This window comes from Podarcis tiliguerta (genome assembly GCF_965153285.1).
Source record: "Podarcis tiliguerta genome assembly, chromosome: 8".
NCBI lineage: Eukaryota > Metazoa > Chordata > Lepidosauria > Squamata > Lacertidae > Podarcis > Podarcis tiliguerta.
The window spans coordinates 9,517,434-9,541,044 of record NC_139541.1 but is presented as its reverse complement, the minus strand read 5'-3'; the positions used below and the strand labels follow the sequence as shown (position 1 = coordinate 9,541,044).

Sequence of the window (23,611 nt, the reverse complement as noted above, 5' to 3'; positions counted from 1 at the left end):
GCCCCTCCAGAGTGCTGGAGCCAGAGGGTCCATCCATTTTTCCTAAACCTGTTCTGGGCCTTTCCAAAAACAATGAGGTAGCCAGTAAGAGGTGTACAGATCTCTTCCTGCCCCACTTGCCTTCAGCCCATGAGGATGGGCAGGCATTAAGGACCCCTGGGTTGCATTCAGGAGCACTCATTCTCCTTCAGACACACTAGCTCCAATACTTTGGCCAGCTCATGAGAAGAGAAGACTCCCTGAAAAAGACCCTGATGTTGGGAAAGATGGAGGGCACAAGGAGAAGGGGACAACAGAGGACGAGACGGTTGGACAGTGTTCTCGAAGCTACCAGCATGAGTTTGACCAAACTGCAGGAGGCAGTGGAAGACAGGAGTGCCTGGCGTGCTCTGGTCCAGGGGGTCACGAAGAGTCGGACACGGCTAAACGACTAAACAACAACAGACATAACTTTGGCATGTATCTATATGTGATGTCATTGAGGAGGTGCTCCTCAACTGCTGAGTCAGAACTATGACACATGTTGTAAGAAAAAACTGCTCTGCTCCTTTAAGACACAGAACTCTGGCAAAGATGTGAGCTAAGAGACAGATGCTTTTTGGAAATGCTGCAAAATGGAGCAGCAATCTTGATTTTGGCATTTCTGAGAGAGACAGGGACTGCACACATAACAAATAGCTGGTTAAAACCGAGCGGAACTTTTGACAATACAGTTCCCTGGAAGCCTCTCTCACCCAAGTCCCACCAACATTGCAGAAGTTCTTGCCAAAGTTCCATTCTTTACAGAGAGGCTTTTGCAGACATTCCTGGTGGATTCTGTTGTGTATATATTTGGAAATGTATTATTTATACAACTTTCAGCCCACTCTGAGCATTGTAAAAGAATAAAATATTAAATCGCAAATTAAAACTCTAAAGACAAACCAGCAGATAAATGGGGCATGTCTATCATTTGTGTGCATGCACTTTCTGATCTGAGTACTTAGAGGCCTTGAGATTCACACTGTAAATCTATGGGTTATTTAAAAGGGTGGTTAACACAAGAGGGGCTGTAGATACACAGAGGCTTTTGGTGGGGAAAACCTGTAATAAAAGAATGTTGAAAATTTCTAGCCTCACTTTTTGGTGCACTGTAAAGCACATCTCCAGGCTGCTTGGCTCTCCTGATTCTCAACCTGCAGTCTGACCCACACTCAGCCCCTCTGGATTACCCCAGGATGCCACCAAAGTAGACAGAGTGATGAAAGGAGACCCACAACCAATCCAAGATAGATCTTGGCTGAAACAATCAGGACTCCCTTTCATAGTCTGTCATCCAGCAGCTTCTACAGGTGACTGAAAATTAAAGGAAGGGGAAGAAGTATCACTTACATTTTCAAATTTCTTGATGTAGTTGTAGGTCAGTATGTCAGCCTCCTGGAGGTCAACATCTGGATCTAGTGATTCTCCAACTAAAGTCTTCCAGAAGGAGGGCAAGAGATCCAGGGGCAAGGGGACGTCTGCCCGGATGGCAATGCCCAGCAGTTGCCCGAAGAAATGCAGCAGCTGCTCCTCCCCATAGCTGATGGGGCTGGGTGTCAGGATGTATTTGCCCTGATGGTGGAGAACAGCATTAGCCAGGAAGGCAGAATCTGCCCAGGAATGGTATTTATTCATTAAAGATGTACAGTGGTATCTCGGCTATCGAACGTAATCCGTTCCGGAAGACCGTTGGACTTTTGAAATGTTCAACAACCAAGACTCAGTGGATGGTCTGTGGAATCCATTGAGAAAATGGAGAAAGACACCTTGGAAGTCGTTCGACTTCCAAGGTGTGTCCGAAAACGGAAGCAATTACTTCCGGGTTTTTGGCGTCCGAAAGCCACTAAAAAGGGAAGGGTTTCAATGATGTCCTATCCAGGGCCGGCCCAAGACATTTTGGCATCGGAGGCAAACCACGAAATGGAGGCTTCCACCACCAGGGAAGAAGGGGTGAGCGAAGAGCCACACTGGAAACAAGGGGGGCCAAACCAACTTTATCCAACAGCTGAAATAGGAATCCAAGGCTATCATAGGGCAGGGGATGGGCAGGGGCCCACTCTGAACCATGCTGAGCAGCTACAGAGCCCAGGAGACCCCAGAGGGCAGTTCATGCGATTTCCTCCCTAGACATGGAAGGAGACCAACAGTGCCTCCTATTCACTGAGAGGCCACTCTCAGTGCATGGAGGGGGTGGGCCTTCCACAGAGGTGGAAGATGCAGCCTCCAAGAAGTGTGCTGCAGCCATTGATGCCACTGCAGCAGCAGTAGAAGCGATGCATTCCTTGGAGTCCGGATCTGCTGCCCCTGTGATCCTGCTGCATGAGGTGGTCGCCTCACCTTGCCTCATGAGTGGGCCGGCCCTGGCCGTATCACAACAAAACGTATGGTGCCTCCCTGTGGCCAGCAGCAGCGGCAGCAAGAGCGCTAATCAGCTGTAGCTTCACAAGGATGGCAGTAGGCAGCTCCCCCTTCTTCTGCACTGGCTTAGCATACCTTGTTCTTATTGACTGCTGAGCTGGGGCAGAGCAAGAGGAGGGAGAGCAGTGAACTCTGGAGCTCCTTGCAGACCTGCCACAAGAAGTGACGGAAGGAACCACCTGGAAGGAAGGAAGATGAAGCTTTGAGAGCTGCGCAGCCACAGCCAGTCGTGGTGCTTGGGGTAGCAGCCCCCCAGAAAGGAGTCCTCTTAACCAACTCAACTTGTGCTGCTGGAGCCAACAGCCATTTGTTAGAGAGAGAGAGAGAGAGAAAAACCCTGTACAAAATTTTAAAAACAGGGTTCAAAGCCATCACCTTACAAAATAAAGTTCATTCTGAAGAGACTACACAATAAATTAGATGTTGCAACAAAAAACAACCTGATGCAGAGATCACACAAAGCAAATGTCCTGAATGCAAATCCGTTTTCCAAAGGCTGCCAAATGAAGGCAAAATCCATAGGTTTAGCTGCACGCCCAGCAACCCTTAATTTATGTATCAGTTTCTCAGAAATGAAACATTAATTTATTTGAACCAAGTATTTAAAGAAAAAACCTTCCAGCCCTGCGATATGATTGAATGGGCAGCTACTATGGTTTACATGTTAGGTCTGTATTTGACTCATCAAAAAGTGATAGAAGACACAGTTTGGGGTATAAAGGCACTGGTGCCAACTGATATTTCAGAATTTTCCTTCATTGCCTCTTCCCAAAATGTGTGCACATTTGCAAGGCCTGCGCCAACAGGTCTCTCTTTTGTTATATCCCCTCCAATGCACATGGGTGTCTATTCTAGTTTTATGTGTAAGGTGGGGTCAAGAGCCATCAATAGATTCTTTTTAAAGTGTCTTCTCAGATATTTGTGGATCTAAAAGGGGGAGTAAGGCACCGTTTTCCTGAGTGGGCTGTATTTGAGGCAGGAGATATACCGTATTTTTCGCCCTATAGGACGCACCGTCCCATAAGGCGCACCTAGTTTTTTTGGGGGGAAATAAAGGAAAAAAATTATTTCCCCCCCAGGCGCGGGGTTGGGGAAGCCCGAGCTTCCCCCGACCCCAGCCCCCAAACAGGCAGCTCTCTGCAAGCCGTGGGAGCCCAGTGCTGGCTCCCGCTGCTAGCGGAGAGGTCCGCGAAGCCTGGGCGCGCTGAGCTCAGCGCGCGCAGGCTTCGGCATGCAGGCACGTCTCCGCCAGCAGCGGGAGTGCTCCCGCTGCTAGCGGAGAGGTCTGCGAAGCCTGGGCGCGCTGAGCTCAGCGCGCGCAGGCTTCGGCATGCAGGCACGTCTCCGCCAGCAGTGGGAGCGTTCCCGCTGCTAGCGGAGAGGTCCGCGAAGCCTGGGCGCGCTGAGCTCAGCGCGCGCAGGCTTCCGCATGCAGGCACCTCTCCGCCAGCAGCGGGAGCGTTCCCGCTGCTAGCGGAGAGGTCCGCGAAGCCTGGGCGCGCTGAGCTCAGCGCGCGCAGGCTTCCGCATGCAGGCACCTCTCCGCCAGCAGCGGGAGCGTTCCCGCTGCTAGCGGAGAGGTCCGCGAAGCCTGGGCGCGCTGAGCTCAGCGCGCGCAGGCTTCCGCATGCAGGCACCTCTCCGCCAGCAGCGGGAGCGTTCCCGCTGCTAGCGGAGAGGTCCGCGAAGCCTGGGCGCGCTGAGCTCAGCGCGCGCAGGCTTCGGCATGCAGGCACGTCTCCGCCAGCAGCGGGAGCGTTCCCGCTGCTAGCGGAGAGGTCCGCGAAGCCTGGGCGCGCTGAGCTCAGCGCGCGCAGGCTTCCGCATGCAGGCACCTCTCCGCCAGCAGCGGGAGCGCTCCTGCTGTTTGCGGAGAGGTCCGCGAAGCCTGCATTCGCCCCATAGGACGCACCCAGATTTCCCCTTCATTTTTGGAGGGGAAAAAGTGCGTCCTATAGGGCGAAAAATACGGTACCCTGATGCCTTCTTGCTGAAAAAGATCTGGGTGAATTTTCATATTAAATATTCCCCACTAGCTTACTTAAGTGCCGGTGGCTTGTTACATTTGAAAATACAGTGGTACCCCGCAAGACGAATGCCTCGGAAGACGAAAAACTCGCTAGACGAAAGGGTTTTTCGTTTTCTGAGGTGCTTCACAAGACGGAATTTCCTAAGGGCTTGCTTCTCTAGACGAAACGGCCCTGCCTCTCATGTTATGGCGACACGCACTGCACGCATGCACGCACCCTTCCCCGCTCCTCCGGCTCTCTCCCACCTTCCGGCTGACGGTTAGCACCTCGCGCCGCTGCCCACCCCCCTCGCGCGCTCCCCTCAGAGAGCTGTTGCCGCCAGCGCCTCTCTCTCCCTGGAGTCGCGCTCCTGAGCCCTGCCGCCCTCCAGCAGCCGCGTCGCACGGTGGCCACAACGCGCGGGTGAGTCTGAGGTGCCGGCTGCGGCAGCTGTCCTGCTTCTCCCTGGCCCTCCCCGCCGTTGTCAGTGTTTAAATGCAGTGGTGCTTCGCAAGACGAAAAAACTCGCATAACGAAAAAACTCGCGGAACGAATTAATTTCGTCTTGCGAGGCACCACTGTAGTTGCTGCAAGTAAAATTTCTGGCAGCCCATGATGAAAAGTAGATGCTGCTTACTGGTGCCATGGACCTCCTCGCCTGTGAAGCGAATGTTGAAGGCGTAAGTTGGGTCTCCCCCGCTGGCCAGCTTCACACAGAGTTGTGAGGATGGCACACACGCCAGCTGCCGGGCGGCCTGGCAGAAGTAGGAGTTCTCTGAAGAATGAATCTCTCCTGTGCAAAAGCAGGGAGAGGAAAAGAAATGAGCTTGGTGTGGGCAGGAATTTGAATTCCATCAGCTCCAAAGGCGTGCTTCCTTCCTCCTCCTCCTCCTCTGCTTATTTCTATAGACACAAGCAAAGAAGGACTACCATACCTCCAACAATTTCAAGCGGGTCCAGGGTGATCTCGGGGGCTGCATGATCCGCCGTCCTTTGCACAGTGGCATTTAGCACTCTGTTCATGACAGCCACTTTTGTGTCATAAAAGATGAATCCTAAAGGAATAGACACAACAGTTCTTTGTTTGTTAATCTTGGCGGGGGGAGGGGGGGGGGAGAGAGAGAGAGAGAGAGAGAGAGAGAGAAGCAGACACTTTACCAAGATGGCAGTTTAAGTCCTTAGCTTCTGTTCCAGGAGAGTAATGAAACAAAACCACCTTAACCAAAAGAAAACAGAACAAAAACAAGCAGTACTCATTTAAATGTTAAAGAAAGGAGCCCTGGATATGTATTTTGAAGAATAGATAGGCTCTGACTGATCCACGTTAAGATTTCACAGCAACCTAACAAGGGCACTGAAAACACAGAAAACAGTCAAAAGCTTGTAAGATCACACCTCAAAAGGAAAATTAATCATGACTCCTCTGAAGCACCAAAACCTTGTGATGAAAAGGTGGCAGAACTGACAGGAAAGATCTAAAAAGCTTGATATGTGAATGACTTCTTCACATCGATCTTTGTAGTGGTGGGAACGACATCATTTTAGTTTCCTGCGTTAGCAATAGGATTATTATTACCGTATTTTTCGCACCATAGGACGCACCGGACAATAGGATGCACTTTGTTTTAGAGGGGGGAGAACAAGAAAAAAAAAATCTTCCCCTCTCTGCCCAGCGCCCCTTCAGCGAAGCGGCAGGAGGCGCTGCGCAGAGAGGGGGAGAACTTTCCCCCTCATGTTTTCCCGCTCTAAAACAAGGTGTCGTTTAAGGTGCGTTCAGGCGGCTACCTTGGAAGCCTGGAGAGCGAGAGGGGTCGGTGCACACCGACCCCTCTCGCTCTGCAGGCTTCAGGTTCCTTTCAACCTGCTCTTTGGGGCTGGCGGGGGGAAGCCCACCACCAGCCCCAAAGAGCAGGTCAGGAAGTAGCGGAAAGGCGCAGCGGAGAGGCTGCTGCCATAGTCGCACGTCACCTCTTCAGCCGGGAGAGGGTCATGGGGCTATGGCGTCTTCGCTCCATAGGACGCACACACATTTCCCCTTCATTTTTGAAGGGGAAAAAGTGCATCCTATAGAGCGAAAAATATGGTATAACCCTCCAGGGATCACCCGGCCACCTAGTCCATGAGAAGCCCTGACCTTTGGCCTCTTGGAGAAGCGCTGCAATGCTGTTGTTGTACATTTCCGTTTGCCGGAGCTCCACTAGCGGTAGGAAGAACGTCTCCAAAGTGGTGTTGAGGGACTGGAGTAGAGCAAAGCGCAGGCGGAGGCTTTCAATAGGGACGTCTGCAATTGAACAGAGGTGTCAGGAGCTGAGAGGAAGGGGATGAGACAAAGGATAAAGGCATTCCCAGCCGGGCCATGAGCTCCTCAGCACACCTGCCCCCAAAACTGGTCCAGGCACCCAGTATCTGGGAGGAAGAAGGTCCCACAGCTCAGAACTTCACACATACTCAGCAGGCAGGAAACGCGGGGGTCAGCAGTGTCAGCTGGGTCCAAGTACACTTCATGCGGGTGCAGCCGAGCCGGTGTAATTGCCAGGTGGCGGCAGAGGCGGTTAATGTACTGAACCAGGGCGACGTCCATTTCCAAGGACCACTTGCGGGATGCTTTCTGAGCATGTCTGGCATCGATGCAGGCACACCTGGAGGAACAGGGGCAGATTGAACCCTGCACAGTTGTGGAGCGCGTGCATCATAACAAATGTTTTTCAACCAGGCACTTGCCAAAATTCACCTCTTGATGGGGCAGGTGTGAGTTGAGTGGCATTCAGCTCCTCTTTTGCAAAAGAAACTTCTTTTGGGGGTGGGCGGGTGACGTTAACATATATGAGAGAGTGCTGGAGGTGAAATAGTTAAACAGGTTGCCCAGTCAGGACCCAGGGGGGTGGAGTCAGTGGGACTATAAAACCAGCTCTGGGAGGGGCAAAGGAAGGAGTGGGTAGAGGAGTTTGTTGGGAGTTGGGTGGCTGGTTGGAGTGGGAGTGAGTTGGGATAGAGTCTGTGGGTAGGTTGAGTTAAAGGTAAAGGGATCCCTGACCATTAGGTCCAGTCATGGCTGACTCTGGGGTTACAGAGCTCATCTAGCTTTATTGGCTGAGGGAGCCGGCATACAGCTTCCGGGTCATGTGGCCAGCATGACTAAGCCGCTTCTGGCGAACCAGAGCAGCGCATATAGCAAAATAAGCTGAACAGTTAGGGGCTAGGAAGACATGTAAATATCTGAGAGGTGGTTTAGTGAGTGAGAGCAGGTAGCGGAAATTATAGGTCTGGATAGGAACCCCATGAATGTAATTGCCCAATACTGTTTATGAAACCACACGCTTGTTAAACTACAATAAATAAACGGAAGTTTATGTTTCAATTTAACCCTGACTGGACTCAGTATTGTCCCAGGTAGGGCCTGGGTGGTGGCAGCGAGAAATAAAGTGGTGGCACAGGGATCAATAGACGGTGAAAGGTCCGGGGACCCTGTGTGATCGCCAAAGGGAGAGTGTGGAGAAGAAAGCTAATTCTTTACCTTTCAAAATGAAGGTCATAACCACATGACAAAATGGCTCGCCACACGCTACGGATGTCCTGTTTTGCCCGGTCAATGACAAATCTGTGGAATCCATCTAGTGTCAGGTACTTCTCTTCAGGAACTGAAATGGGTGTGAAAGGTAAACAAAGTATTCAGTGAGGGGGGGGGAGAGAGATGCGGGCTCCCCACTGCTCTAACATGTCATTTCCCCCACTCAGTATCTAGTTATTCAAGTTAAAACACCTCTCCTTCTATTCTAGCTTTGAACACAAGCTCTCAAATGGCATTCATGTGAGATTTTTAAAATATGAAATGAAATAATTCCAAGGCAGTAAAGTATAAGGGCCACACCAAAGCCGAAGGAATAACTCTAGTCCAGATGTTGAAAATAAAGATAGCAGAACATGCTATGCTGCAAAGGCTCTCCAAGCTACTGCAAGTGACACGGCTTATTAGACAGTTTTATACAGAGGGGGCCACTCAAACTGGTGGTGAGAATACTCAAAGCAAGACCTTTTCTGACCATCTTAGGACGTTGAGGCAACCCTGTGAAGTAGACAATAGAAGGTGTGACTTTTCAAGATTCTTGGACCCAGGTCACACCACTGCAACAGACTCTCCTAGCTATTTTTGTATTTAAAAAACAAACAAAGTCCTAAAAAGACGTCCAAAGGGAAGGTTTATACTGGCAGCCTTTCTCAAGCTGTGGGTCCCCAGATGTTGTTGAACTACAACTCTCACCACCCCTAGCTAGCAAGGCCAGAGCTCAGGGATGATGGGAGTTGTAGTCCAACAACATCTGGGGACCCACAGATTGAGAACCACTGGGTTAAAGGGACCAAACTAACATCTGATTCCTGCGTACATTTTACTCCTCCTTTTCTGATAATTTGCAATCATTACTGTTTTGTGATAATGCATTTATAAATATTTAAATAAAAAACAAACAAATGTTTATGGGTTGTGAAATAAGCCCAGGCACAGCCTGCTTAAAACCCTGCTCCTAAGGTGCACAGCAGTGGAGCATTCTGGCCCCTCTATGACAGGGCCAGCAAACAGACACCAACTCATGGCTCAGCCACCAGTTAGTTGACCTTGACCTTGAGCAAGCCACTTGCTCTCACCCTGGAAAATGGGGAATGGCTATGAAGTTTCACAAGGGGGCTTGTTGTAAAGCTATCCGAGATAAGGACTGGGACGTTACATGCTTCCTAAGTCCTAAGTACATCCACTTGTTGCAAATATACAGTGGTGTTGGAGGAAATCTCTTCTGAATGAACGTGTATGAACCCAGATGAGCTTATAGCACCCAGATGCTGCAAATGTGTTGCCTGGAAAGTATTTTTCACTTATCTCGCCTAGGGAAGCAACTGGGCAGAGTGTTTCTGCAGACGCCTAAAAGAGAAAACGGGCAGCTACCCTCCTGTTTCTTTGTGGGAGACTTGTCAGGGTCCTTTTCCTCAGGCTTGCTTTTCTCTGGGGATTTGGGCTTCACAGTCGGCTTCTTCTCACTCAAAGCAGTCCTGCTAATGTGAGGAAAACCTTCATGTCAGAGAGTATGTATGCACTGTAGTTGTGCAAAGCAATTGTATATAGAACACAGAGATAATCCAAAGCATTTGTTAAGTCCCAGAAAATACCCAGAATGATGAATCATTGTTGTTGTTATTAAAGTACAGTGGTACCTCAGTTTCCAAACGCCTCCATTGTCGTACGTTTTGGTTCTTGAACGCCAAAAAACCTGAAGTAAATGCTTCCGTTTTTGAACATTTTTCGGAACCCGAACGTGTGATGCAGCTGAGTGCAAGAAGCTCTTGCGACCAATGGGAATCCGCACCTCGGTTTTCAAACGTTTCAGAAGGGATTTCGTTCGAAAACCGAAGTACCACTGTATCATCATAATCAAACTTATTACTCTAGCAGGTCCCAGGGGGGTTATGACAATTTAAGATTCAGGAATAAAAACAGTGAAAACCGTCACAAGGATAGCGTGGGTCCTGAAAACACACACCTCAGAGGTCAAAGGCCAGGTTAAAGACGTGCACCTTCAGGATGCGACGGTCACCTCGAGGCTTGACTACTGTAATTCACTCTACGCGGGGCTGCCCTTGAAGCTGTCCCAGAAACCCAGGAGTGCTGCAGAATGCTGCAGCGGGGCTCCTCACAGGGTCTCTGCCATGGGAGCATATTCACCCAGTGCTTTTCCAGCTGCACTGGCTCCGGGTGGAGTACAGGGTCAGATTTAAGGTGCTGGTTTTGACCTTTAAAGCCCTTCACGGCCTAGGACCCTCGTATCTATGGGACCGCCTCTCCCGGTATGCCCCACGGAGAGCCTCAAGGTCCATAAATAGCAACACCCTGGTGGTCCCGGGCCCTAAGGAAGTTAGATTAGCTTCAACCAGAGCCAGGGCCTTTTCAGCTCTGGCTCCGGCCTGGTGGAACGCTCTGCCTCATGAGACCAGGGCCCTGCGGGATCTGATTTCTTTCCGCAGGGCCTGTAAGACAGAGTTGTTCCACCTGGCCTTTGGCTTGGAGCCAATTTGATTCCCTCCCCCTCTTTCTTTTTTCTTTTCCTTTCTCCTCCTGCGATGAGGCTACATTTTAATATTTTAAAGTTGTTTTTTAAGTTGTATTCATTCAACTTGTTTTTATTATTGCTTGTTAGCCGCCCTGAGCCGGCCTTGGCTGGGGAGGGTGGGGTATAAATAAAAATTATTATTATTATTATTATTATTATTATTATTCACCAATTTTTAAACAAAAGTCCTCAAAGCAGTTTACAAAAAGAGATGAACCTGATGCCCACTGCAAGGAGTGCCGGACCAAATCCAGAAAGAGGCTTTGACTCAGTGGATGGCTTTCACGCCGTGCATGACTTTTAGTGAGTCCCCCCGCATCCGCTTCCCCTTAAGCCACTCACTTCCTGCATTTCCAGCTGGGGACTGAAGTGCCAAACCGAGAGGCGCTTCAAAGAGGAGCTGCGTGAAAAGCGTTGGGAGCGGAGCCAGAGTGGTCAAAGGATCTCACCTGACACTGTTGAGCACTGCTTTCTCCTTGGCGGGGGGTTTTGTGACTGGCCGTTTGGTGCTCACAACTTTCACCGGGTGCTGCTCTTTGCCAGCCTTGTTGTACTTGCTCTTGTCAAACTTTGGCTTGGGAGCCCCGTATTTTCTCAGGATCTTCAAAGCACAGAAGGAAAGAACAGTGAGGGCTGCAACTTATAAGGCAAGGCTGAGCACATTTGCCAGAAAGAAGCCCCCACAAGTGGGCTCCAGAGATCGGGAGGAAAAGGGTTCATACAAGGAAACACAAAACAAATATTTCCCCTAGTCATAGAGCTGCTCTTTTGGGCACGGCTGCCACTAAAGCACAGAGCAGAGCAATGCAACATTTAATGCCAACCTGGGTGAGCTGATCCTCAAGAACTTTCTTTGGGGGGCGGACGTTGGTGAAGAAAGTGTGCAGGAGGTTGCCTGGTGTCTGGGCGTTAATCTGCTCTTTGCTGAGGTAAATCTCTGCCACTTTGGTTGGTTTTGCAGGTGTCAAGCTCAGCATTTGCTCAGAATGGAGGCAGCTTTTAAATATTTCCGTGAGGACTTCGCGGGCACCTGGCACAAGTTTGTCACCTGAGGGAAGTCAAAATATTAAGAATGGCCATGGGACAAAGCCAGTACAAGACCAAACGCATGGAAACTTGTGAAAAGACCCACTGCATTAAGGACTCAAGTTACTCTTCTGTAGGTTTTTCACATTTCTGTGCAGAGGCCAGGCTGTCTATTGTAATTTTCTCAACAGAATGAACAATTAGCTTTTGTATTGCATTATGGTTCATGTTTATTTGTTGATACACAACTTTGTTATGTGCTGCAATAAATATTTTTCTTAAAAAAGAAAAGAAAAGCCAGTACAAAACAGCTTTCTTCTTGTTTATCCAACACTTAAACCCATCTTTTTAGAACTAGGCCTGAGCACTATTTAATGGGTGTTCAATTCGTTAATCGGGACGCGGTTGGCGCTGTGGGTAAAAGCCTCAGCGCCTAGGGCTTGCCGATCGAAAGGTCGGCGGTTCGAATCCCCGCGGCGGGGTGCGCTCCCGTTGCTCGGTCCCAGCACCTGCCAACCTAGCAGTTCGAAAGCACTCCCGGGTGCAAGTAGTTAAATAGGGACCGCTTACTAGCGGGAAGGTAAACGGCGTTCCGTGTGCGGCTCTGGCTCGCCACAGCAGCGATGTCACGCTGGCCACGTGACCCGGAAGTGTCTGCGGACAGCGCTGGCCCCCGGCCTCTTGAGTGAGATGGGCGCACAACCCTAGAGTCTGTCAAGACTGGCCCGTACGGGCAGGGGTACCTTTAACTTTACAATTCATTAATCGCTGCCAGAAAACGTGGGCTTCTTGTATCTCTTGTGAAAGACTGTGGCATTGGGCTTCAATTCCCATCAGTCTTGGCCAGCGTGGGCAAAGGTTAGGGGAGAGGGGACTTGTAGCCTAACATCGGGCTGCAGCTTAACGGTCTGGATAACTGAACTCCGGCAGTGCCTTGAACCTGGCTCACTTCACAATGGCAGCAAAACCTTTTCTCTTGCACAAACCCCAATGAAATGAAATGTAGGTCTGTTTCTCAGACACGCATAAGACACATAGCACGAGTGCAAAGTGCTTTCAAAACATAACTGAACACACACCTTTGATGGTCTTGTCATTGAAATAGTCTTCAAGTGCAGGGCTCCCTTGTGTATCAAACAAACTCTGATTCACAGTTGAGACAGTTAAAATCTCCTCCGTCGACATTTCCATGAGCTCATCCTCTCCATCCAGACTCGACAAGCCAATCAAATCGCTGCTGTTAAATAAGCTGGCTCGGATCTTTTCTATCTTGGCCCGGGATCGTATCTATTTTCAACAAACACACAATCCAGGTAAATTATGAAGGTAAATGAGTTCTTTTCAATCAATGGCTAATGCTTCTTTTGATCTTATGACTCTGAATTCTTGACCTGCTTTACATTCTCCCCTACCCTTTCCCACTCACTTCTGACATAATCAATCTGCTCTGCCTCCTCCAAATCCCAAATTCTGCAAAAAAAAAAAACAAAACCAAAACCAAAACAAGATGAAGAACCTATTATATATTTTAGGACTCACCCAACTGCAAATTGTTTTAATCTAATTTAATGTTGTATTTTTACAGTGATGTAATCTGCAATTTGACTTTATGGTAAAGTGCTGGTAAGAAATTTGTTAATAATAAATAAGAATAAGAATACCATGCAAATGAAATTAAACTGCTGCATCACCACAGTCCATTTTAAGATGGCTGGGTACCAATATAGTAATATCTTTTGCATTGAAATATACCTCATCTTACAAGCCAGGAGGGCCACCATTATTACTTTTTAGCCAGGCCTAGGATCCACTGAGATGAACCAAAGTCTGGCCATGGCCCATCCTCACATCATGTTAGGTGGCTGCATGAAAACACAGCAAAGAGTTCTGTGGCACCTTATAGGCTAATTCATTGTAGCCTGAGCTTCTTTCGTAAGGCAGAAACTTAGTTAAACAGATACACTCATGAACTGCACGCTCTTCCATCCTCAGCTTTTTCATAGTAGGACAAATTAATCTTTACGGAATCATAGAGTCTCTTTGCTGTTTTGTCTGACATACATGCAAAGCCTCCAAATGCGATGCGGTTTGTTGTGACTCAAGAGAAATGGATGTACAGTGGTGCCTCACAAGACGAAAAGAATCCGTTCCGTGAGTCTCTTCGTCTAGCGGTTTTTTCGTCTTGCGAAGCAAGCCCATTAGCGGATTAGCGCTATTAGCGGTTTAGCGGCTATTAAAGGCTTAAGGGATTAGCGGATTAGCTGCTAAAAGGCTATTAGCAGCTTAGTGCCTTAGAAAAAGGGGGTGGGGAGCGGAAAAAACCCCCAGGAATCGCAAGACATTTTCGTCTTGCGAAGCAAGCCCATAGCAAATTCGTCCTGTGAAGCACCTCCAAAACGGAAAACCCTTTCGTCTAGCGGGGTTTCCGTCTTGCGAGGCATTCGTCTTGCGGGGCACCACTGTACGTCTCCTTTCCCTCCCTGCTGCATGGAACAATCTTGACAACTGCAGAGTGCAGGAAGCAGGTTCATCATAGGAAGCAAACAGATTTTCCAATAATCTTTTAATTCAAGCTGCCTCAAGCACATCCTTGTCAGCTCTCCACACTAAGAGGTAACTTGCACTCCACACTAAGAGGTACCAAAGTTACAACTAATTGTACGATCAGCCTATCCTATCCAGATCAACCTGCTGTGGTGCAATTATGCTATCCCTTGTCTGTCATGTTAAGAATACCCATCATGTATAAGCAGAGGAGACACATCCTTCCTGCCGAGATCTATCTTGCAGTGACAGGGAGAAACCTGGCGATAACACCAATATATATGGAATTCGGCTGGCTGTTTCCTCACTCTCATGGAGACCACCTTTAAAAAAGTGGGAATCCTTGCCCTAGGTGACACATAAGAGGGCAGTGGAAGCTGATAAAGAAGAACAGGGCAGGTCTCCAAGGGCTAGTAAGGCTACCTTAAAGGGTTGGCTCCCCTACCGCTACATCCTCTTCTGCGGAAAACAATTACCGTATTTTTCGCTCTATAACACACACCCGACCATAACACGCACATAGTTTTTAGAGGAGGAAAACAAGAAAAAAAATATTCTAAACGAAACAGCGGATGTATGATTTTTGTGGTTCATGCTGTGGCCACAGACATGTGATCTGATGGTGAGTTTGAGGTAGCCCAATGCAAAAATCCTGAGGATCCATGCGGATCCATGCTTTGTAACCACGTTTTTGCACCACTGCGGCCCCAGGCAACAGTGGGTGCGTGGTTTTTTTGGTGCAAGCTGTAGCCATGGACATGCTATGTGATCTGACATGCTATGTGATCAGCGGCTCTTCTCCCGCTTTGCTGTTTCAAAGCAAGCCACGGAGGAGGGAAGGAAGGGGAACCATGGATCCTCTGCTCACAACTGCAGCAGATCCCCCCGCCATCCGTAGGCACTCGCTCCATAACACGCACAGACATTTCCCCTTACTTTCTAGGAGGAAAAAAGTGAGTGTTATGGTGCAAAAAATACGGTACCTCCACAACTGCAAAGCCCTTGATGGGCCTCGAGGGGACCGGCTGGCTGTCCAGAGAAGTAACAGTGTACATAGACCCGACATCCGACACCGATGCAGTTTCCACATTGTCGAGCTGCTCCCCGAGACTCCCCAGGCTGCCCAGACTCCCAGTGCTGCAGAGTGAAAGGTCTAAACTCTCCTGGCTGGAAACCACATGTGGCTCCAGCAACCCAGGCGGAATGACCATCTCCAGGCCAGCTTGAAACTGGTCTACAGAGATATCGCTAATGGTCCGCGAGATCCCCTGGGAGCTACAAAGAGAGGCTTGGCTGGTGGAAGCAGAGGCACTGATGCTCATGGCAGGTGTGACGCTGCTGGAGCTGCTGATGTCCAAGCTGTCCACGCTGCTGGAGACCACAGGCTTGTCCATCTCGGTCTTACATTCCCCTCCCTCCGCTTTGTCCTTGGTTTTCTTAGGCTCCTCCTCCTGGACTGGAATGTAGATCTCATCTTTGAAGACACCGCCGTGGGCATTGCAGGCCTTGCGGATGGCGCTCCGCACAGTGCCTTCCTCCAAGTGGGTGGGGATCCCCGAAATCACCAGCAAGCGGCTGTGAGCAGTTGTCCCAACCAAGGCCTGGCAAGCATCGGCCACGGCATCATTGGTCACGCCCAGCCCCTGGGGATCCTTCTTTGTTAGATGCCTGAGGATTATCAGCAAGGTGAGCGCCCGATGGAACCACAACATGTCCTCTGGCTTGCTCCCGCCGATGCTCAACAGAGCGGTGTCCGTTTCAGCAGCTCGGGATGAAGTCCGCTTCCCTGAAGATGTTGTCTTCTCTCGCTTCATTTTAACCTTTTTCCTCTTTGACAGGAGGCTTGGGCTCTGCGGGGTCTGCCCAGGAGACGATGAAGAGGAGGAGGAAGAATCGCTTAGATTTGGGCCGCTGGTTGAGGACATCACATTGGCTGTGATGCTCATGTTGATCGGCAAGGTTACTTCTGCCACGGCCAGGCAGACCTCCATCAGAGCATGAAAGTAAGTGGAAAATCTCCCCTGGTCGGCTCCTCCAACCCCAGATCCGCCACAAGCATTTCCAGATGCCCAGTTTTGGGTTTCTTCATCGTACAACCTGTGCAGTTCTGACTGGAGAGCCATCAGCATGGCCAGGCAAGGGTTGAGCTGAAGCGCAATGGAGGAGGACAACCCTGCTGGGTTCTTCTTCTGCTCTAGCCCATGAATTTTGCGAAGCAATTCGGCTAGGAGATGAAAGAGTAGTTCCTTCACACAGGCTGCCATGTTGATTGTCCACAGGAAATTCCCTAGAAATGTGCAAACAGAATGGGGAGTCAGGTTTTTTTATTTATTTACTTATTTCATAAAATGTATACACGACTTGACTGTAAAAAAAGAAAACTCAATGGGGGTTACGGCATTTACAGCAGAATGTACTCCTATTTATAAGTAAGTTTAAAGATTAGCAGCCTAAAATGAAATATGCTCTTTTGCTGCAGCTTATGCGGAAGCTGTGAAGACAGCATCCCATCCTTAGCTAGCCATGTCAAGAGTGCTCGCCTCCAACCTGCATGCATAGAAAAACCAAAAGTCTTATTGTTACCAAGGAAAAGCAGGAGCAGAGACTCTGGGCCTCCCCAGAGCTCAAAAGATGCCATGTTAGAGGACATAGCTAGTGTTGTGCCTCCCCAGAGCCATGGATTTCTGTTGCATAGTGTAGGTTTCTGGGTGGCGGGAATTGGGTCTCTTTAACAGAGCACTGAAATTGACCAAAGCCTATTCACCAGAACTGGAATCCTAAATCCTGCAAGCTGCTAATTCTCCTTATTCACCTTTATCATTACCAAAAAGCGGGCAAGGGGATGGGAGAAGAGAGAGAGAGGAAAGAAGGAAGGAAGGAAGGAAGGAAGGAAGGAAGGAAGGAAGGAAGGAAGGAAGGAAATCCACTAGCAATGTACATATCAGATCTCTGCTGCATCCAGCTGGGGCTTTTAACTCTGTGCAGCCCAGAAGGGAGGTGGCCACAGGGTGGCACATTGGAAGGGCTGTCTTAATGTTTTTTTAAGCTCATGGCATTGGGGCTGTTTTGACACTGTCGTTTCCAAAACATTATTCTATTTCCCCACCCGTGGTTGTTTGTGTACAACAAGGAGCTCCATTCTCACCAAGGATTTCCACCACTTGCAAGAGAACTGAGGCAGGGATTGTGTCCAGCTCCTCTTCAGATTTTCCGTCTCCATTCTCGAGTTTCCAGGTCAGCAGCTGCTCTGCAAATGCCATCGCCAGGGGAAATTCCAGGGGAAGGGAGTGCAGGATGAGCACAGCTCCGGGAGGCGGTGACACTCCTTGAATGAGACCCACAGAAAGAAGAGTAGCCGCTGAAGTTCGCTTTCAGCAATGGTGTTATATGCATTATTAAAAAGGAGACTTGTGGTAAAGAAAAATCAGCCCCCACCCCTTTAGCTTCCCCAAGGAAAAATCCTTGAGCAATGTGTACCTCCAGAAATCTCAAAGGAAAGGTTAAAAGAGTGGGGTTTTAAAAATCAATTATAACATGACGAGAATAGCTCTTGGGTAAATTAAGATCTCTCAAGCTAGTATCTCAGATCCTGAACAATATTGCTCCAGCCTCTATTCATGACATGCAGTTATCATCTACTGCTGCAGCTATCAATCCCTATTCCAAAGATGCTTTTGTGTGTGCATTTTAAATCTTACCAAGTTTGATGTGGACCTTGTCTGTGGATATGATGACGGAAGGATACTGATTGGTTGTGGGGGGTGGCGTCAAGCCTGTGTTGGTTGGAGAAGCATCTCGAGGGTAGCACACAGCCTCAATGAGGTTCAACTGGCCACTCCTCTTCACTTTGTGACCAAGGCCATAAACAAGAATCCGAGCCCAGGGAGCCTTATAAAGCGAGGAGCTACAAAACAAAAAGGAAGGTTTGCTAAGGGTGCAGCACAAGAAGCTTTTAAGAAAACAGACCCAGTAGTCTCATCTTCAATGCCTTTGAAAGCTCCTTGGGGGCAGGGATTTATCATGTCACCTGCGTTGCTCTGTAAGGCAACAGGACTGTATCGCTAGTGACATTGTACAAGATACTGTCATTATCATGATATACACTTTCCCCTTTCTGTAACCATGGTGTGGCTTGGGGGAGGGAAAATCAGTATTTTGGAATTCTTTGGTGGGCAGGTAGATTTTTAAAGCCGGTTTCCCTCCACCCTCATTCTCTTTGCTCGCAGCGACTTACTCTTTGCGGAATCCAGACTGACTTTCCTTACAGGACACAACTATAAAGGCTGCGCCAGGGAAATTCACGTCCATGTTGACTTTGGATTCAGAAATGGGAAACTCTTCAGATGGGAACTGTTCGGGAGCATTCTGAAAAGCAGAGTTTTTTAAACAGTTATAAACCAGAGGTTGGAGACACAGCCATCCATTCTACCATTTCTAAATTAAATTGATGCTGAGCTAGGCTAGCTAGCTTGGAGCTGATCTGGAGAGACCCTATATCTCAAAAACATGGAGTCAGAAGATGCCACCTTCTTAAGCTACAGAGGAGGTCGGGTGATGCTGGAGTCCCTGGCAGGATTGTGCTTTCTGGCTCTTGCTTGTTCCCCTTGTTGGTGTACTCTAAGGAAGGGGCTGCCTTTTCAGCTCCTCTGTAGCTGATTGGATAGCAGCTGGAGGTGTTCTAGAGTGATGTCCCGAATGGCAGGGATGTGAAACAGGTGAGTAAACATGTGAGGAGATTTAGGGGCAAAAATATTTAGAATATTTAGAAAATATTCAGCTACAGAGGAGCTGAAAAGGCAGCCCCTTCCTTAGAGTTCACCAACAAGGGGAACAAGCAAGAGCCAGAAAGCACAATCCTGCCAGGGACTCCAGCATCACCTGACCTTTTCTCAAAGGGAAGGGGCTGGCTAGATGAAGGTGTTTCCCTCTCCAGCAGCTCTTTTCTCCTATGGATAAGGAAGGAGTCTAAGAAAGCCCTTCTAGTCCAGCACCTTGTTCTCACAGTGGCCAAACAGTACTGCTCTCCTCATTTGTGATGTCCAGCAGCTGGTATTCAGAGGCACAATGCCTCCAGCACTGGAGCTCTTGTGCTCTGACCTACTTCAGAGCCTCCTCTGATCTAATATAAATACAACATATAATATATTTCAAGATGGCGAATGGGCATTTTAATCAAAGAAAGAAAAGCCTGAATAGCTTTGAGAATGCTTTTTATGAAACTATAATAGAGACGTATCTTGGAAGTCGATCAGAATCTGTTCCAGAAGTCCGTTCGACTTCCAAAACATTCAGAAACCAAAGCGCGGCTTCTGATTGGCTGCAGGAAGCTCCTGCAGCCAATCAAAAGCTGCAGAAGCCACGCTGGACGTTCAGCTTCCAAAAATCGTTCGAAAACCGAAACACTCACTTCCAGGTTTCAATCATTCGGGAGTCTATTTGTTTGGGAGCCAAGGTGTTTGAGATCCAAGGTACGACTGTAAATTAAAATGTGATATTGGAGGGGGGGGACTTACCTGCAAGAAGGAACAGATCTGTTTTGTCAGATCGAGCAGACTCTCCTCTCCCTGATGGAGGGTTCGAGCAATAGCAACTGTGAGCCACTCCTGGACTGTTTGGGAACTGCCTTGGTAGAAGAGGTCTGTGGCTGAGCAGTTCTGGGAATGTATGCAGTGCTGGAGGGACTGGGCCAGGAGGATAGAGCTGGAGCTGATCGTTCCATCTGTCAAGTGAAAAAGGAGACATGGCTCAACTCACTCATCTTTGGATAGCCATTTTCTCTTCATCATATTACAAGAACAAACTGATCTCAACAGCTACAAAGACTGAATTGATTAAACGAATAAACAAATGTGCACACTATCTCATTTATGAATATGGTTAAAACTACTGTACTATTTGCTTTAAAAAGTCCCATTTTACCAGGAAGAGGTGGTGCCAGAAGCTGATTGGATAGCAGCTGGAGGTGTTCTAGAGTGATGTCCCGAATGGCAGGGATGTGAAACAGGTGAGTAAACATGTGAGGAGATTTAGGGGCAAAAATATTTAGAAGAGCCATGCGGCAGTACAGCCTAGCGAGTGCAGCTTCACATCGTAAAAGTTCTCTGTAAAAAGAGAGATAAAGAAAACACATAGTTCAAGGGTCTTAAAAAAACACCTCTGTACACACACAATATTTTGTCCCTGAACCTGCCGAACCAAAGTAAGATGTTTTTCAGTTTAGCTGGGTCCTATTTGTAAAATTGCAGGGCTTAAGTTCCTATAGTAGCTTTGCAAGGGAAGAATGGGAGAAAAACAAAGCTTAGCCACCCCCGTGGGGTTCATTGGGCCCCTGACCCCCAGCAGTCCCACCAGGTCTAGTGGTCACCAGCTGTCACTGCCATCTCTCTGCGTCTGATAAGCTGTATTAGGGCATTAGCAATCCCTTAGGACTGAAAAATGTGTGTACTTTCCCCCTCTTCCCTTCAACTGTATTCTAAATATGTGTGGTGCTGCTTATATTCTTTCACTAGATGGCACTGCAACACAGCTTGCTTTGGCTGCACCAAGAAACAGCAAACAGCACTACAACAGCATCTAGGGACAAAGTGTAGCGTTCATTCCTGAGAAATAGTTGTTCCTTTACTATCTGTGGCAGTGAAGGGCAAACCTCTCCAGCTGAATAGGACAGGTTACAGGAAGACTTGTGAGTAAAACTACCAACTAAACCTAAATTAATAAAAGAATGAACAGAAATTAACAACTGTTAAGTGGCGAAATTAAAAAAGAATCACATAGATTCTATAAAAATGGAAAATAACCATTATCAGAACGTTAGTTGAACTTTGGTGAAGAAGGTCCTTCATAAACACTGTCAGGTTTTCTTTTAGATGTCAGAAAATATTTTATTACACAAAGCTACACGTCTTGGAGAGGGACGCGGGTGGCGCTGTGGGTAAAACCTCAGCGCCTAGGGCTTGCCGATCGCATGGTCGGCGGTTCGAATCCCCGCGGCGGGGTGAGCTCCCGTCTTTCGGGCCCAGGTCCTGCCCACCTAGCAGTTTGAAAGCACCCCTAAGTGCAAGTAGATAAATAGGTACCGCTTTATAGCGGGAAGGTAAACGGCATTTTCGTGTGCTGTGCTGGTGCTGGCTCACCAGAGCAGCTTTGTCACGCTGGCCACATGACCCGGAAGTGTCTGCGGACAGCGCTGGCTCCCGGCCTCTAGAGTGAGATGAGCGCACAACCCTAGAGTCTGTCAAGACTGGCCCGTACGGGCAGGGGTACCTTTACCTTTACACCTCTTGGACCGCAGCAGAAAGACCCTGGATGTAGCTGCAAGGATAACGGTCTCAGGTGCACGCTCCCTCCCCAATGCTTTGATCTTAATTTACCTGTGAATCTGAATGTTTGTATTGTCCAGAGAGACCAGGCCATTTGTTGCAGTCCTCCTATAGCCAGCAGGTGGTCGTTCAAGCATATCAATAGGGTACCAGTATCTGACCAAGACACCTTCGCTCCTGAGATAAGTCTCTACCTGAACAAGCTCATTCACCTGAAATGACAAAATGTTTTTCACCTGACAACTCTGCGCCTTTGTGATGGGCTACAGTAGCCAAAACGCCAGAGCCACCCCACCCAAGCTTAAACATAGCTTCCACTTGCCGAATCAACGTCCAGAACGACTCCGTGGAGCCCAAATGTCTTCAACATCCCACGGATAGCAAACTTAGGCAGGGCTGTTCCTACGGCATTTGTGGCCACATTGTTACTATCTGGGCAGCGGGTGACGACGGTGAGACCTGAAACCAAAAGAAAGGTGGTCTTAACATTGTGATCTTTGGTAAGTTGAAGCTGGGCCTTCTCAAGGAGGCGGCCCCCTTGCTAAAGCTAGCAGCTGCTCCTACGTCTGGCCTATACAGACCATCCCAAGCTAGAAATGTGTGAGACGTAGATAAGGACTTGTACACCCCCCAATCTGTGGCCTGTTGTTTGTGGTTATCATAAAGCAAGTCAGCTCTGGCTGCCATGTCTTCTTGTCATATTGTGTTTGTAAGGCATCAAGGCCTACAAGAAAGCAGCACAGGATCACGGTAATGAGATGCAGGGCCTCTGACTTAGCTCCAACTATGATGGCAGCTAAATTCCTTCTGCTCCGTTAGTCTATAGGAACAGTGTGTGGGTGTTCACACCTCCACGCCCAACATTTCATGGCTGCAGCCTCAAAACGGTGGTTGTGCTGATGCGGGTGGGTGAATGAGTAACTGCAGCACACCCATCCCAAGGAGACCTTTGCCTGCTTCTCAGCGGAGGTGGCTCACTCATTCTGTTTGGAGCCATCCAAGGCGAGGCCCTGCATCCACCCTTAATCTAACCCAGGGAGAAGTGAGGTCAAAGACCAACCCCCTCCCAAAACGTACCTTTCCGAACTTTATCAATGGTGAACTTATTGGCTTCGTCTTTGATATCCTCAATTGTGGGAAGGTACAGGTCTCGAGGGATGCCCCCGTTTTCCTCATAGAGGAATTCCACTGTTTGCCGGGCTATATCAACCATTCCTGAAACAAAGACCATCCTTCAATTATGCAAGCCTATGGAACAGCTCGAAGGCTAGCAGTTTGGATCACTGGGAGTGAGACCTCTCAGCCAATGGCTGAATGAGCAGGTCACTACAGGCCAGAATCTCTAGCAAATGTGGAAAACCTTTTATGAGTATCTAGCTTTGTATTGAAGCAGAGGAATAAGCACAAGAGCAAAGGTTTGCCAGTGTGGGTATTAACAAAGAGGCCTGGAAATTGGTGCTAAATTCAAAGAATACTGGAATGAAACTATATGGTTTTAGCAGAAATGTTATAAAGAATTAAGCAAAAACTGATTGTTAATGGGCTAAAGTGGAAAATTTAAAGTTAGACTGTGTTAAGATAAATTATAGAACAAAAATTGAGAAAGAGGGAAAGGATTTGCTGAATTAGCTAATTTGAACTAGAATACAAAAAAGGGAGGTGTGAGGAAGTCGAGGAAATAAGTAAATGAAAGATAAAGATACGGAAATTGGATGTGTTTTTAAATGTTTTTGTTTTTTCTTGTTGATTTGATGTATTGTTTTTTCTTTCTATTCTTGATGTATTGTTTGTTAATTCTTTATTGCTTTTTTTTCTTATACTTTTTTTCCCTGTAACTATAAAACTTTTAATAAATATTATTTTTTTAAAAAAGGAAATTGGTGCTAAATTCAGAAGCGAAATACTTCTGGTGGACTTACCCAGCTGCAAAGCTCCTTTAATTTGATCCAAGCCAGACTTCCTCTCTGCTTCATTGCGGAACCGCCTTCTAATTGTAGGGAATACTTTGGTCTCCCAGGCTTTCACTAGCAAGGCATAGTGATCCTCCTGCCAAGGGAAGCCAAGCATGTCCATGTCAGACTGAGGGAGGGACATCAGTCCACCCAGCCACGGAATATTTATCACGACAAGCAGCAGCTCTCAAGAGGTCTAAAAAAGACTGAGAGCTTTTAAATGCAAA

The 23,611-nt window shown here is 48.2% G+C and overlaps 1 protein-coding gene across 6 annotated transcripts in view; it reads right to left on the bottom strand.

Moving 5' to 3' along the window:
* Positions 1 to 23,611, bottom strand: part of HECTD4 (HECT domain E3 ubiquitin protein ligase 4) — a 118,546-nt gene that overhangs the window by 5,647 nt on the left and 89,288 nt on the right. For 3 of the 6 annotated variants that reach the window (XM_083453545.1, XM_083453548.1, XM_083453547.1), the window contains exons 52-72: positions 23,352 to 23,478; positions 22,510 to 22,647; positions 21,755 to 21,891; positions 21,484 to 21,644; positions 20,033 to 20,214; positions 19,627 to 19,832; positions 18,348 to 18,478; positions 17,812 to 18,017; positions 17,259 to 17,438; positions 15,097 to 16,400; positions 12,649 to 12,856; positions 11,368 to 11,591; positions 10,993 to 11,144; positions 9,385 to 9,491; positions 7,963 to 8,086; positions 6,897 to 7,087; positions 6,583 to 6,729; positions 5,384 to 5,503; positions 5,086 to 5,241; positions 2,515 to 2,618; positions 1,372 to 1,593 (exon numbers count right to left, since the gene is read on the bottom strand). In XM_083453545.1, coding sequence (XP_083309671.1) covers positions 1,372 to 1,593; positions 2,515 to 2,618; positions 5,086 to 5,241; positions 5,384 to 5,503; positions 6,583 to 6,729; positions 6,897 to 7,087; positions 7,963 to 8,086; positions 9,385 to 9,491; positions 10,993 to 11,144; positions 11,368 to 11,591; positions 12,649 to 12,856; positions 15,097 to 16,400; positions 17,259 to 17,438; positions 17,812 to 18,017; positions 18,348 to 18,478; positions 19,627 to 19,832; positions 20,033 to 20,214; positions 21,484 to 21,644; positions 21,755 to 21,891; positions 22,510 to 22,647; positions 23,352 to 23,478 — 4,527 coding nt within the window. The remainder of the gene's footprint in view (positions 1 to 1,371; positions 1,594 to 2,514; positions 2,619 to 5,085; positions 5,242 to 5,383; positions 5,504 to 6,582; positions 6,730 to 6,896; positions 7,088 to 7,962; positions 8,087 to 9,384; positions 9,492 to 10,992; positions 11,145 to 11,367; positions 11,592 to 12,648; positions 12,857 to 15,096; positions 16,401 to 17,258; positions 17,439 to 17,811; positions 18,018 to 18,347; positions 18,479 to 19,626; positions 19,833 to 20,032; positions 20,215 to 21,483; positions 21,645 to 21,754; positions 21,892 to 22,509; positions 22,648 to 23,351; positions 23,479 to 23,611) is intronic. The other 3 variants (XM_083453546.1, XM_083453549.1, XM_083453550.1) reach the window with 1 other exon arrangement.